Source organism: Corythoichthys intestinalis, chromosome 21, assembly GCF_030265065.1.
Source record: "Corythoichthys intestinalis isolate RoL2023-P3 chromosome 21, ASM3026506v1, whole genome shotgun sequence".
NCBI classification, from domain to species: domain Eukaryota; kingdom Metazoa; phylum Chordata; class Actinopteri; order Syngnathiformes; family Syngnathidae; genus Corythoichthys; species Corythoichthys intestinalis.
The window spans coordinates 32,414,963-32,429,172 of NC_080415.1; the positions used below are offsets into that span (position 1 = coordinate 32,414,963).

At 41.6% G+C, this 14,210-nt stretch overlaps 1 protein-coding gene across 1 annotated transcript in view; it reads right to left on the reverse strand.

The window, feature by feature from the left end:
• LOC130909735 (glycylpeptide N-tetradecanoyltransferase 1-like) overlaps window positions 1-14,210 on the reverse strand; it is a 305,690-nt gene that overhangs the window by 93,859 nt on the left and 197,621 nt on the right. The window contains exons 6-8 of the mRNA XM_057826515.1: window positions 3,211-3,280; window positions 2,990-3,111; window positions 1,081-1,188 (exon numbers count right to left, since the gene is read on the reverse strand). Of these exons, the coding sequence (XP_057682498.1) occupies window positions 1,081-1,188; window positions 2,990-3,111; window positions 3,211-3,280 (300 nt within the window). The remainder of the gene's footprint in view (window positions 1-1,080; window positions 1,189-2,989; window positions 3,112-3,210; window positions 3,281-14,210) is intronic.

The window sequence follows — 14,210 nt, forward strand, 5'->3', positions numbered from 1 at the left end:
TATTATACGTCACATTGATAAAATAAGTAAATAATAAGATACTGTACTTACCATCAATGCTAAGAGTTGGTTGGAGAGAAAGAGTAGAAATACGGAGCTCAAACACACAATCTACACTGTTACTGTCAGGGAAGCTCAAATTTGAACTCCAAGACAAGTGTTACCTCGATAGCTCGATTAGAGAAATGAATACGACCCCAACCATGGATTGCTTTGCTTCGAAGGCTTTATGAACAAGAGCTCTCGGGTACAAAATGATGTGACCCAGCCAGGAGCTGTGATCACCCAGAGTACGAAGAAGTACAATAGAGGCTGGACATTTCTACTGTTGAAAGGGCGGTGCCGAAGCCCACTGTGAAACGAAACTCATCATCTCACAAACCTGGGTATTTTTCTATACAAAAACATGTTTGAGCTGAGACCTTGAACACCGGTCCCGGCTGGTAGAGTGAGTCAGATCTGATAAGGGGGTCCACAGACACCCATTGTATTCATTCAGGGCATATTGGAAAACAGGAACATAACAGTAAAAAATATGGGCATATTGTGATAGTCTATATTAGTCAAGGCTATGGGAAGATACACTCAAACAGATTAACAATGACGCTCTATGCTACAATGTTCTCGTGCAAGCATAACAAAAGCGTACAAAATATGATGTATATTGGTTGTGTTTTAAGCATGAATAAAATTCTCTCACAGTTACAAGACAAAATGGCAGACGAGACACTGTTACGCGACAACAACAAAAAACAGAACAAAACAAAACAAAATGACTGGAGACAAAAAGGCTAACAAGACTCCGGCGTCATAAAGTCGAATTCATGTTAATCAGGTAAGTCGTAACCTGGGAACTACCTGTATTTTATCTGATGTAATCTAAAATAATCTAATCTAATCTCATATATACAGTGGTATGAAAAAGTATCTGAACCTTTTGGAACTTCTCACATTTCTACATAAAATCACCATCAAAGGCATACACACAGATACACATATAGTTGATATGCGCACATAGATATTGAACTGTGGCAGTGATTTCCGCAAGCCTTTAGCTGACATTTGATGGTTCTTTTTTACCTCTGAGTATCCTGCGCTGAACTTTTGGTGTCATCTTTGGTAGACGGCCACTCCTTGGGTGAGAAGCAACAGTGCCAAACTCTCTCCATTTGTAGACATCTTCTCTGACTGTCGATTGATGAGCATACAGACTTTTAAGAGATGGTTTTGTATCCTTTCCCAGCTTTGTACAAATCAACAATCCTTGATCACAGGTCTTCAGACAGCTTTTTTTTAACCAAACCATGATGCACATCAAACAATGCTTCTTGTCAAGACAATTCTTACCAGGTGTGTGTTTTATAGTGGGCAGAGCAGGTTTAAACCACTTATCAGTGATTGGGCACACACATGACAAAGTGTTTGGCAAAAATTGGTTTCAGTTCCTCTTTAAGTCTCCTTAGGCAGAGGGTTCACTTATTTTTTTCCCCTTCGGTCATTGTTTGCATGCTATCCTCATTGAAATGTGAAAACCTACAAATGTTTGGGTAGTTTTAGTTAAAGCAGACACTTTTTTCAGCTGTGTGATTTTGACAAAAGATCAGATCACATTTGATAGTGATTTTATGCAGAAATGTGAGAAATTCCTAAAGGTTCAAATGCTTTTTCATACTACTATATATATATATATATATATATATATATATATATTTTTTTTTTTTTTTTTTTTAAATTGTGGTCTACATGTCACAAAATGTGATGTCAACTATGTGGACGCCTGGACTTTATGATTAAAATTATTCAAAATTGATCACTGAAATGTATTTAATTTTTATCTTTAAAATTTAAAAATAAAAACGGGGATGGGGAAAAGGGAACATTTTATTTTTACATATTTGTATTGAAAAAGTGGGGGGGATCATTCTGTTCATATATTTACACACACATATATTATATATATATATTAGTTTATTGTTATTTATTTTTAATTATTATTATCATTTACTATTTATATTTTGATATTTATATTTAATTTAATTATATTGTAAATTGGATTTTTTATTACTGTTAATTGAATTATAGTATTTATGATTTAATAATTAAACAATAATAGTAATACTATTTGTGATTATATAATAATAAAACAAAATCACATAAATTCATTAAATTTGATTATTAGAATTATTATTATTATTATTATTGTTGTTAATTGAATCATTGAATGGACGAACGTTCATGTGCTCTGACCCTCCCAATTCAAATGAAAATTTAATAGTTATAAAGAGCCACATGATTTGGTGTCTATCACCATCAATGGCAGCTAACGAGTTAACGGAAGATGCAATTCAATTTGGGGGTCATGAGATCAAAGTTCGCAGTGTAGACCAGGTGAAAGGGGGCCGGAACAGCCCGGTATGCCATTCCGGTAAAAGATTTGGGACCGGAATGGTGCTTTGATCCGGAAATTTGAGGGCAACTGTCAAATTCAATGCATATTATTTATTTTTGCGGGCCACACATAATAATATGGTGGGCCGGATTTGCCCTCAGCGGAGCTAGTTTGACACCGGTGGTGTACACAAAAAGGCAAAAACCTCCAAATTTGCTCCACCACATTGAAAAGACTGACTGAAAAAAATCATATAAGGTCATCATAGCCAACGTACTCTGTGTGTAACGCAATTTCACTTGTTTTTTCAAGTCTGACCTCTGCAAATGTCACACTGACATTTTAACGCTTTGCTGGTAATTGTTGTGATATTGACTGTTGAGAGGTTAAACCTTGATCGGAACCTCGATCGTTGACGATTCGGGTTATACATACACGGTCGCGGCCTTACATCGAACTGCTCGAGGTTGAATGCAAAAACAGTGAAAAGACTTCGATTGCGTGACATGGAGTGCATGTGACATATTTTCACTGGGAACGACCAAATGATGACATGAAGGATTCTGATTTTGGTTGAAGGGTAAAAAAAGCAAAACTCACACAGATGGATGGCTTTTATCACGTATGCGTTCGGCATCTTTTCCAAGGACATTGGCTGATGTCTGCTGCCGAGATGGAAAGCGTAACCCTACAGTAATGGAATGGTCTCGCCGCCTCCTAATCTACTCAGACATCATGGGGGAGAAAAAAAAAAACAGAAGGAAAGATGGATTGATGGCAGAATATTAGGATGCGGATAAACAGAAAGAGCGGGCAGATACCTTCAAGGGTGATGATGGAGGAGAGGCGGCGATTGTGCGGATACAAAGTCTGAGTGATGGTGGGGAGTTTCTAAGAAAGCAAGAGAGGAGGAGGAAAGACTGAATAAAATATCATTTGACGACTTGTCGGGATGAGGGCGGAAAAATATTGCTAGTTTATCATTTGAAGTGGATGTAATTCTGTTTACATATCGGAGTTGAAGATTTTGGGATTCCAAAATTGATCAAGTCACACCCATTAACACTAGAAAACCCAGCAGAGGCCGACTTGGCCTTTCCCAAGACAAACACTCCTAATATTCCCTAGCAATGGCCGATTTGGCCTCTCCTCCGTGACTCATGTGATAGTTTGCGTCAGTTCAAGTCAAGCTACATTTATTTACTTACATATATTTATGAAGTTTGACACTTTTTGCACATTTTTTAATTTACTTGTCCTATACTCTACACAAAACGATAGAAAGAATGGGCCAAATGGGTACATTGTTTTAAAGAAAAAAAGCGTTGTAGAACTGCAATTTGAGTGTAACGCAGGAATTGTGTCTATAGTAGAGTTGTTCCGATTATGTTTTTTTGCTCCCGATTCAATTCCAATCATTCCCGATAATTTTTCTCGATCATATACATTTTGGCAATGCATTAAGGAAAAAAATGAATAAAACTCGGACAAATATATACATTCAACATACAGTACATAAGTACTGTATTTGTTTATAATGACAATAAATCCTCAAGATGGCATTTACATTATTAACATTCTTTCTGTGAGAGGGATCCACGGATAGAAAACTTGTGACTTTGTATATTGTGACTAAATATTGCCATCTAGTGTATTTGTTGAGCTGTCAGTAAATGATACTGCAGCCATGCCCCAATGCATGATGGGAAGTGGAACCATGATGGGAAGTGGAACCATGACTGTGCGTAGTGCTAGCAATTCATATATCTTCTCTGCGTTGGGAAATAAAGTAAGGTGTTAAGAAAAAGATCAACTGCGATCTTGCTTCCCCACATTGCTTCCCATGATATTTCTCATCGTAGGGAGCGTGATTGTAAGGCTTTAACCAATGAAGGTAAGCCTCAAAAGGCTGCCAAAATTCACTCTACTTATTTTATGCTGCCTTTTTCCTCTCTATATAAGAAAAATGGCGCCATTACAGATTGAGTGCGATATTGCGTGAGTGGGTCGTGCAACGCATGCATTAATTGCGTTAAATTATTTAACGTGATACATTAAAAAAAAAAACGTATTACCGCCGTTATTGGGATAAATTTGATAACCCTACCTTAAGCCTAAACTAAAGACTCTGGATGAGTGTAACATATTATCTCTAACGTTAGATACAATTAGAAAACTAATTTAAAAATATACATATATTTAAAAAAAGGCATGGCTGATATTTTTTTGCCGATTCCAATACTTTAAAAATGAAGTGATCGGACCCGATCGATATAGTTTAGAACACGGTTCACTAAATCTGGACCTCGATGCCATCAATCCTGTCGTGTTTTCTGCGTCTCTCTCCCCTAACACACCTGAATCAAATGATTATGTCATCAGAAACCTCTCCAGAAGCCTGATAATGATTCTGATTATTTGATTCAGGTGTGTTGGAGGAGGGAGACATGGAAAACACGACAGGAAAAGTTGCTCCGAGGTCTGGATTTAGTGAACACCTGGTTTAGAAGGACTGAATCAGGGGCCTGGAGTATGGATTGTGGTCATTGTGTCTGAAGTTAATGTATGTCTAGTGGTGGCATTTCCATATGAACGGCTGTTGTCTGTCCAACAACGACTTGCCAATAGCGTACCACACGCAGGCTATTTTTAGACAATGACGTAGCATCATAAAGCGGAAGTAAAGCCAAAGTGGGACATTATAGACCCGCCCTCGCATAGACACAACGTAAAAAGTGCTACTTTTCTCCGGTAATCTTTCAAAAACGAACATGCCGATCAAGCATTGCTGTTTTGGAGCTTGTAAAAACGACTCTAGACATTACGACACACGAATGATGTTTTCTTCATTTATTTTCCGGGAACCAAAAAAAATGAAGACTGAATCAACTTGCGCGGACTTTAACACCAGTTTGGTGAATCCATTCATATTTCACATGCATTAATTAAACATTATGTTGGGTTGGCATGGTCTTTCGAGGACAAAGAGGTAAGCCATTTTCTAATTTTTAACTTATTTTTTTAGCGTAACATTGTGCCGTACTGCTTCTGTCTGACAATGAATGACCTGAAAAGAATTACAATGGTATCTGACTGCCACTGTTACCGTTTCTGTTATATATATATATATATATATATAAACAACTTTAGTAAGGGGGAAGTGTAAATAAATTATAGAATTAAGATGTGTTATCAATGAAAAAATTAAAAGTGTTCGTTGGCTGTCACTGAGTAGCATTTGTGATCGCTACACAAAGCTAACTAAATTACCTCCAAGAACAGTAAGAGACTTAGGACAACCAGAGGATATATAAGAAAGACAGGGCTGATGGTAAAGGATAGCTTGTTGAAACAGGAGAACGTCATTGTCAGTCACGTCGATAAAAAAGTTAAAGCTATGCTTAGGTCGGCTCGTTTTTTTCGTCTTTTTCAGCCTTCGACACCCGAGCCATCTCTTTAACTGAACATTTTTATGTTTTTCCACATCTTTGCCAGTGAATTTGGCACCAGGCATATCATTTTCGAAGAGAATTGGTAGGTTTAGCTCTGTAAACCTCTCCTTCGTACACGATTTCCATTCATTTCCTATTAGGGACAAACGGTGGCTTTTCCCTACTTAGCAACAGTAGCTAATGTCATGAGTATTAATGAGCGGAAGTGACGTGTTGTTTGCGGTACGCCATTCAAAAGCACTTGGGTCATTTTTGCCAGCTCTGGGTTTTCCGGAGGAGAGGCCATATCGGCCATTGTTTGGGACTAGTAGGAGTACCAGAATTCTCTGGGACCTCTAGGGTTTATTCAATGAACAAGTGCACAAACAGGGAGTAAACAAGGATTTGTTTCAGGGACAATAAAAGCAGAAGTTGAATTCCGCTAAGGAAAACTTCCGCAGTTGCTGCCAAAATTCCCACTTCAATCAATTGGATGTGTAGCGCCGTCAAAGGCAGTTAACAGGTTAATAAAGCCGTAGGAACTCTGTATATTGTGGACAGTACAATTGCATAGAAACTTGGGCTGCAGCTATCGATTATTTTATATTGGGTGTGATAGAGTAATATAAAGAGTCAAAGAGTAAATATGAGAAAAGATACTATTCCTTCAAATGGTATAAAAAAAAAAAAAATGAGGATTGAAGTACAACATAAGAACAATTGGCTAACTTGCATAGCAAAAGTCCGCTAGCTTAAATGCTATAAAATGCTAATGTTTTGCTACAATGCTCTAAATGCTAATGTTTTGCTACAATGCTCTTATCGTTCAAATATATATATCCCCCCCCCAAAATGGCTAATTATATCTTAAAACTAAATAACGAATGCCTGAAATAAACATATTAGCTCAAACAAAAACTTACAACCTTATGTTGATCCTTTTTTTTTTTTTTTTTTTTTTTTTTAAAACCTGTCCTGTTCAGCTGTTTGACACAGAGAATGGAAGTCTAAGTGCCCGGATTCTGAACAGTTTTAATGTTTCACATGGAGAGTCTGACATACTCCCATTGTGATCCTTCAAAATACCTTTTTATTATGACAAAGCAGCGAACAGGAAGGGATTATGGGGGGACAGAAGAAAAGAAATACAAGAGAAGAAAGAAAAGAAACACATACACAAACAACAACAAGAAATACATTGAACATCTAAACTAGTTACTAATATGCTGGTGCTATCGTCAGCGAGATGTATTTCCGGTTTACACCATGTGGGGGCCAATTGGCCAGTGAAAGAGGAGAATGGGGGTGGGGGTGTCTATAAGACTATAAGCTAAGTGATTGAAAGGGGTAGAGTGTACACAAATCAGTTCTGTGATCTAGAACCCAGTAATCGTGTGAATCTCTTATGAGTGTAAGCCCGTTGGCGACCAACCCTACGCCGCCGCATCGCCAATCCCGGCACCGGAACCCCCAACCCGAGCATGCCCTACCACATCCAGCAGCACGCAAGCCCCACCGGGCGCGCGACAGCCACGCAGACGGGCGGAGAAACCGCGCGGGCGCCAACCCAGGGCCACGGCCCCCACCCAGCCAGCCCGGGGAGGGAGGGCGGGCGGGGGGGCCATGCGCAGCCCATCCCTCCTCCCGCCGCCCAGCAAAGGAGCCACCGTCCCCCCCCCGGGACCCAGGGTGGTCCCCCGGGCCACCCGCGCGCCCATCAACCGGCCTTCAGGGATGGCAGGAGGGGACGCATCACCAACCCCACGCCTACCCCCACCCCCGCCCGCCCACCCGGGCCACGAGCCACAGCCACAGCCCCCCAACCGGCACGGCACGCCACGGGACCCCCAGCGGCCCACCAAGCCCCAGGCAAGGCAGGGTCCCCCGCCGGTGCAGGCGACACCCCGCTGATACACCGGCGCCCAGCCAGCGACCCGCGACGGAGCGCAGGGCGGATGCCCAGCCAGAGAAGAGAGGGGAAGGCGGAGGCAGGAGAACGCCCAGGAACTGCCACGGGGCGATGCAAGATCGGAGACCCGACCCCCCAACCCACTCCCGCGGCCGGCAGCCGAGGCAGAGGGGAGGCCACACCCCGGGAGCCACGCCATATAGAAAAAGTGTGGGACCCACCTACCACCCTATTACTGTGGCTGCCAGGTTCCCGACTGGCAGCCATCACCCAGCACCGTGATGGGGGTGTGAGGGGAGGGTAGTGCAATGTATGCATTAAAATAGGAGAGCTTGGCTTGGGGCAGTGGGACCGCAGCATGGAGTTTCTGTCCAGCCGCCCGTCCCACCGCCCTTTGCCGGAGCTCTCCCGTGGAATATGATGTGTGTGGTGCATTTAAAAAAGGTGCAGGGATGGTGGGGCCTGTGGTGAGGAGGCAGCCGTGAGGCCCCCCCCCCCCCCCAACAGGTCCCAACCATCCCACAACCTTGGTGTGTGGTGCATTAAAAACAGGGGGGAGTCGGGCTGGGACTGTAAAGCCCCGTCCCAACTCTCCCCGGAGAAATGTATGAGCATGTAAGTGCCAGGGTGAAAAATATTTACAGTGCCGAAGTGAGAAGTGCGTGAGTTAAGAGGCAGGCTCCCGCGGGCGTGGCCCCGTCCACCAGAACCACCGGCCCCAGGGCGGAAGAAGCGTCAGGGCCCCGATCAATCCCCGCCCCAGACCACCCACGGCGCCTCCGCGACCGCCCACCCCCCTCCCACCCACCGAGCACCCACCCCGCACCCCGAGCAGGCGCCACACCAAGCGCCGGCGACCAGGGGGCGTCCACCCCACCGGCAAGGGACAGCAAGCCTCACCCTAGGCCCCGCGGGCCCCAAGAGGCCCCGCCAATGACCCCGCCGGCCGGGGGGCAGCCGCAGCGGCCTAGGGAGGCGGACAGGGCCGGAAACAGACCAAGGGGAGGGAAGCGCACCCCCCACAACCCACCCCCGGGCCAAGAGGGGTGCGCGGTATGGCACCAGAGGGCACCTCCCCGGCACCCGGTACAGGGAGACGCGGCTCCGGCCGGGCGGACCTGGGAGGGAACCATGGCTGCCGCATACACCCCCCGGCCCCCACCCCAACTCCACCCCACCCCGGCCGGCCGGGGAAGGGCCGCGGCCCCGGACCGGCACCCGCGCGGCCCCCCCACCTTATGTTGATCTTAACAGGGAGCAGCTGGATTCAGCCAAATAGAGCTGCAGCTATCGATTATTTTAGTAGTCGATTAATCCATGAACTAGTTAATTTGAAAAATCGAGTCATCGCATAAGGAACATGAAAATTAAAATACCTGAGCTGAGCCTTTAACGGTATTAAAAAATAATAATAATAAATGAGGCTCTATGTAAAACAAAAGAACAATTGGCTAACTTACATAGCATTTTATAGCACTTAAGCTAGCGGACTTTTGCTAACGTTTTTTTTTTTTTCCCCAATCCTCTTAAATGGTTCAAACACATACGGCTAAATATACCAGTAAACTAAATTATTAATGCATAAAAAAACATTAGCTCAAACATAAACTTGGCTAATGTTGATCTTAAGAGGGAGCAGCTGGATTCAGCCATGTGAAATGAGTTATGTCAAATTCACTGCCGCCACGAGGGGGCATTGTATCCACGCAAAACAATAAACCTAATGCAACACTTTCAAAACAAATCATTACAACGCCACTAATTAAACGAATCGTGGAAGCGGCAAAATTTGATTCGAAGCTTTTTTTCCCTAATCAAATTACTTGAGTTTTTTGATTCATCGTTGCAGCCCTAAGAGAAACAGAGAAAAAATACAGTGCAACAAAAAAATATATGGCAAAACCGTCAATCTGGAAGCCATAATGAAAGGGGGCAGGATTGTGGCAGCCATTACCAACCTGTCAAGCAGTACAACTGAATGTGACAGACATGTATTTTCTGGAAAAATAACATTAATGTTCACATTTATATGGCTGTCATAATGTCGCGAGCTTATCATGGCAATTATAGGGAGAAAATAGGAATTGAATCGGTCTCTTTTTGGACTAGTTACATGAAGACAACTCTTCCGGTTTTAGTTCAGTCTTCAATAACTTAAGCAAGAATACTCTGCTTTTAACTCATTTGCTCTAAAAATCATATAAATAAGTTCTATTTTTATTTGTTTCAGTGTCTCAAAGACTTATTTATACTAGGGCTGTCAAAATTATTGCGTTAACGGGCGGTAATTAATTTTTAAAATTAAATCACGTTAAAATTTTTGACGCAATTAACGCACATGCCCCGCTCAGATTAAAATGACAGCAGTGGAATGTCCGCTTGTTACTTGTTACCTGTTTTTTGTTGTTTGGCGCCCTCTGCTGGCGCTTGGGTCCAAATGATTTTATGGGTTTGGGGAGTGAGCATGGTGTAATGACAACAATGGCGAGCTACTAGTTTATTTTTTTATTTGAAAATTTTACAAATTTTAATAAAACGAAAACATTAAGAGGGGTTTTAATATAACATTTCTATAACTTGTACTCACATTTATCTTTTAAGAACTACAAGTTTTTCTATCCATGGATTGCTTTAAGGGAATGTTAATAATGTTAAGGGCATCTTGTTGATTTTTTGTTATAGTAAACAAATACAGTACTTATGTTCCGTATGTTGAATGTATATATCAGTCTTGTGTCTTATCTTTTGATTCCAACAATAATTTACAGAAAAATATGGCATATTGGTTTGAATTGCGATTAATTACGTTTAATTATTTTTAAAGCTGTCATTAACTCGATTAAAAATTTCAATCGCTTGACAGCCCTAACTTAAACGTCTTTTACGTCACCCCCCCCCTCAAAAAAAGACATCTCTGGGTTGTGATTCAATTTAGCTCCAAAGCACAAAGCTGAAAATCCATATTAAAACAATAAAACTGGCCACTAGAGAGCAGTAGCGCATTTGGTAAGACCCGCAACCCGATTCAACGGCAACGGCCGGCCAAGCCGCACGGCCAGGGGCGCCGGCGGAAGACGACCGAATGGATGCCAGGCGGCGGATAACCGAGCAGAGCAACCGGTAGGACGCCCGGGATGCCAGGCGCTGGACGACCGAGCAGAACAACCGGGACCACTAGTGCAGCGAACGATGCCATTGAGTCCGTGCTGCTTGCGAGCAGAGCCCGCAGAGACGCAAAAAATTCATCTTAATGAGACAGACGGCGATAAGGGCAGGGGTGAAAGTGGGCCAGAACGGTCAGGAAAGCAGTTCCGGTATAAGATTCAGGGCCGGAATGCTGTTCCGGTACAAGGTGCTTTGTTTCCGAAAATATGACGGCAACTGTCAAAACGCTATGTAAAAAAATAAATAAATAAAATAAAATAAAATGCTAAGTTGCCACACATGCATTTCATCGCCAAGAAAAAAAAAAACAATCTACAAACATCAGATTTACATACACAAGTGTTAACAACAAGCATAATAAAGTGCTTGTGAAGTGTCATCCGTTTTCAACAATATTTATTATTTATTTTATTCCACGAATAGCATGGAGGTTTCCCCAGCTGCTGCAGTTATCAGAGTCCGACGACGATGAGTCACGTCAATGTGCGAATACACGCAGCAAAGCAAAATGCCTGGACTCATTTATCCGTTCAATTGGCTGTCATACTGACATGTGATCAGTAAAGATAGTTAAGGCTGATTGGTTCAAATGTGGATGTTTTCTGGAACAGCAAAAAAAAAAAAAAAAAAAAAGGTTGAATTGAGACAAAAAAAGGGCAATGCAACATAAAACTGATCAAATCTTTAAGAGCAATGAAAGACTTGAAGAGGCTTATTTATCATACTGTATTTAGTTTCATTTGCTCTGATGGGGAGGTTCAGAACATCTTCGCTGTCAATGTGCACTTTGGACTTAAATTTGTTCATTAATGTTAGGCTACTTATTCATTTCCTTATGATTTAAAAAAATCAATATTTGGACAGTCTTCAAAATATTTTCCATTTCACTCTGCATTTGTACACATTTTTCTGAATATATGTTACTTTGTTATTAAAAAAAAAAAAAAAAAAAAAGGAAATGTTTACATTAACTTCACTTTTAATCAGTGTTGTTAATCTTACTGAAAAAAAGTAATTAATTATAGTTACAAATTACTTCTCCCAAAAAGTAATTGCGTTAGTAACTCAATTACCTGAATGTAAGAGTAATTAGTTACTTGGCAAAGTAATTGGTGATAATTACTTTTTTTTTTTTTCCTCAAAAAAAAAAAAACATTGGCCACACTATGTGAAGTTTTTTGTGAAGGTTTTTGGTACAATTGGCCCGAGCCCAATTCTTTACCCTAATTTACTCTTTACCCTGGATCAACTGTTAAAAGTTGTTAGAATTGCTCCCATTATTGCATTAGTTCCCTTCTCTCTACTTTTGACATATGAAAGTTTTAAAACTGTTTCATCATTTAAAGATAGATCCAAGTCAAGATTTTGCCGATTTAGAAGTATTTTATATAAAAAGTTACCTAGGTTCGCTAGGAAGGTTCTCTACAACAGAGCCGTCCTAAAAAGTCTACTGCTTCAAGATGGCGGCTGTCTACTAACGCATTTAGTGCCATGTCTGTCATTTTGCATCTAGTTATATCTATATACAGTACATGTGATATCTACCATGTCTACCATATCTACCATAACATGCGGGCGTAGTTTGTAGGCTATCGGCTACAACATGTATTATTGGAGCTACCTAGCATCGCGTCTGCTCGGCGTCACAACTTTCTTGCCTCTCCCCACTCCTGCTCTGCTCTGTCGTCTCGGTGAGTCCGTCTCCCTCAGACTTGTCGACCAGTATAGTAACGCATAGTAACGCATGCTTTTTCGTCCTCAGTAACGGTAACGGCGTTGCCAAGATGAGAAAAGTAATTAATTAGATTACCCACTACTGAAAAAAATAACGCCGTTAGTAACGCCGTTATATTGTAACGCCGTTATTAACAACACTGATTTTAATATACCTAATATACCTAGATTTGGCATTTAGTATGTGAGGAAAAGAGGGAAAATAAAAATTAGGAGCTGGAGGTTGGGGTTATAGCTGTTTTTGTTAACTTTTATTTTGCAAATCATTGAAAAAATACAATTTTGAATGAAAATCTGTTTTTGTATGTGTTGTAGAAATAACTGTGCTAAAACAGTTTTCTTTGGATTTCAGTAATTTAAGAGGTTTGACACCCCCCCCCCCAAAAAAAAAGGGGGGGGGGGGAGTTCCGGCAAGAAATTCCAGCCACTTCCACCTCTGGATAAGGGAAAAGTTTAACCGGCTGCCGCGGCCACAACAACGTCATCTTTCAGTTAGTTATGTGTAAATAAATTGTTACTTTGCTATCAAAAGCTCAATTTGTCTTGTTGTTTATGGTATTTTGTAGAAGGAAAACATTCAGATGTTTGGGATGTACAGTAACTAAAGCAAAAAAACAGCTGTGTATAAGTCAATGTTTGAAATGCACGCTTTCACAAAAAGCTCAATTTCTCTGTTTTTTTCCATCAGAAATTGGAAAATTGCTCAAACTAAGCTATTTTCTAATGCTGATTTCTAAAGAATGGAAAAAGATATGCACTCTTTCTTTCTGCTGAAAGAACAGAGTCTAATCTTTCTTTTGGTGGGTTCCATGTTTATGTAGCAATAGAACAGAATTTTCTGTGGGCCTTGCAAAATCAGTCAAAATCTAGTAAAACGGCTGGGAGCGAAGGGCCTTGCTCCGGTGAAAATGGCTGGGAGCAGGGGTCGCGTTAACCGAATATTTTCCGTCGTTGACCGATTTTTTAAAACGGTGACGGAAAAAACTGAAGTCCATCCGTCATTTTGACTGGTTGCAATTCACACCCCAGACCACAGGGTGGCGAGTGAGCATATTAATTAGCTATTGTCTCTCTTGATGCATGACGTCGATGGCCTTACTCTGAAAAATGTCAAGGCAACTGAGTGTCCGAAGTTTCTTCAAAAAGCCCCAAAACGACGATGGTGTTGATAAAAGAGGTGAAAAAACAGGGACTGCACAAGCGGGCACGCAATTCAAGTCCATGCGCACCAGGAGGAAAGTGTGAGACTACGTTCAGGCCACAGTAGGTGAACTGTTAATTTCATTGTTCCATATGTAGCCTACCTACTGGGGCCACAGTCAGCTGTTTTTGTCACTGCGGAGAAAAAGTTACATATTCATCTGCTTGATGTGTGATGGCACGGTGTGGATTCTCTGTTAAGCTTGTTTCGGACAGAGTATTAATTTAAAATGAATGAAAACTAAATACTATTGAATATGTTGAAGCGGTATGCAATGTTAAGAGTCTTGTTAGCTGTAGGCGCACTATCCTAGACCCCTCACTATCCACTCGCGGGGGCCTGCACTTGTCAGTGATGTTCCTTATTCTCGCTATATGATTA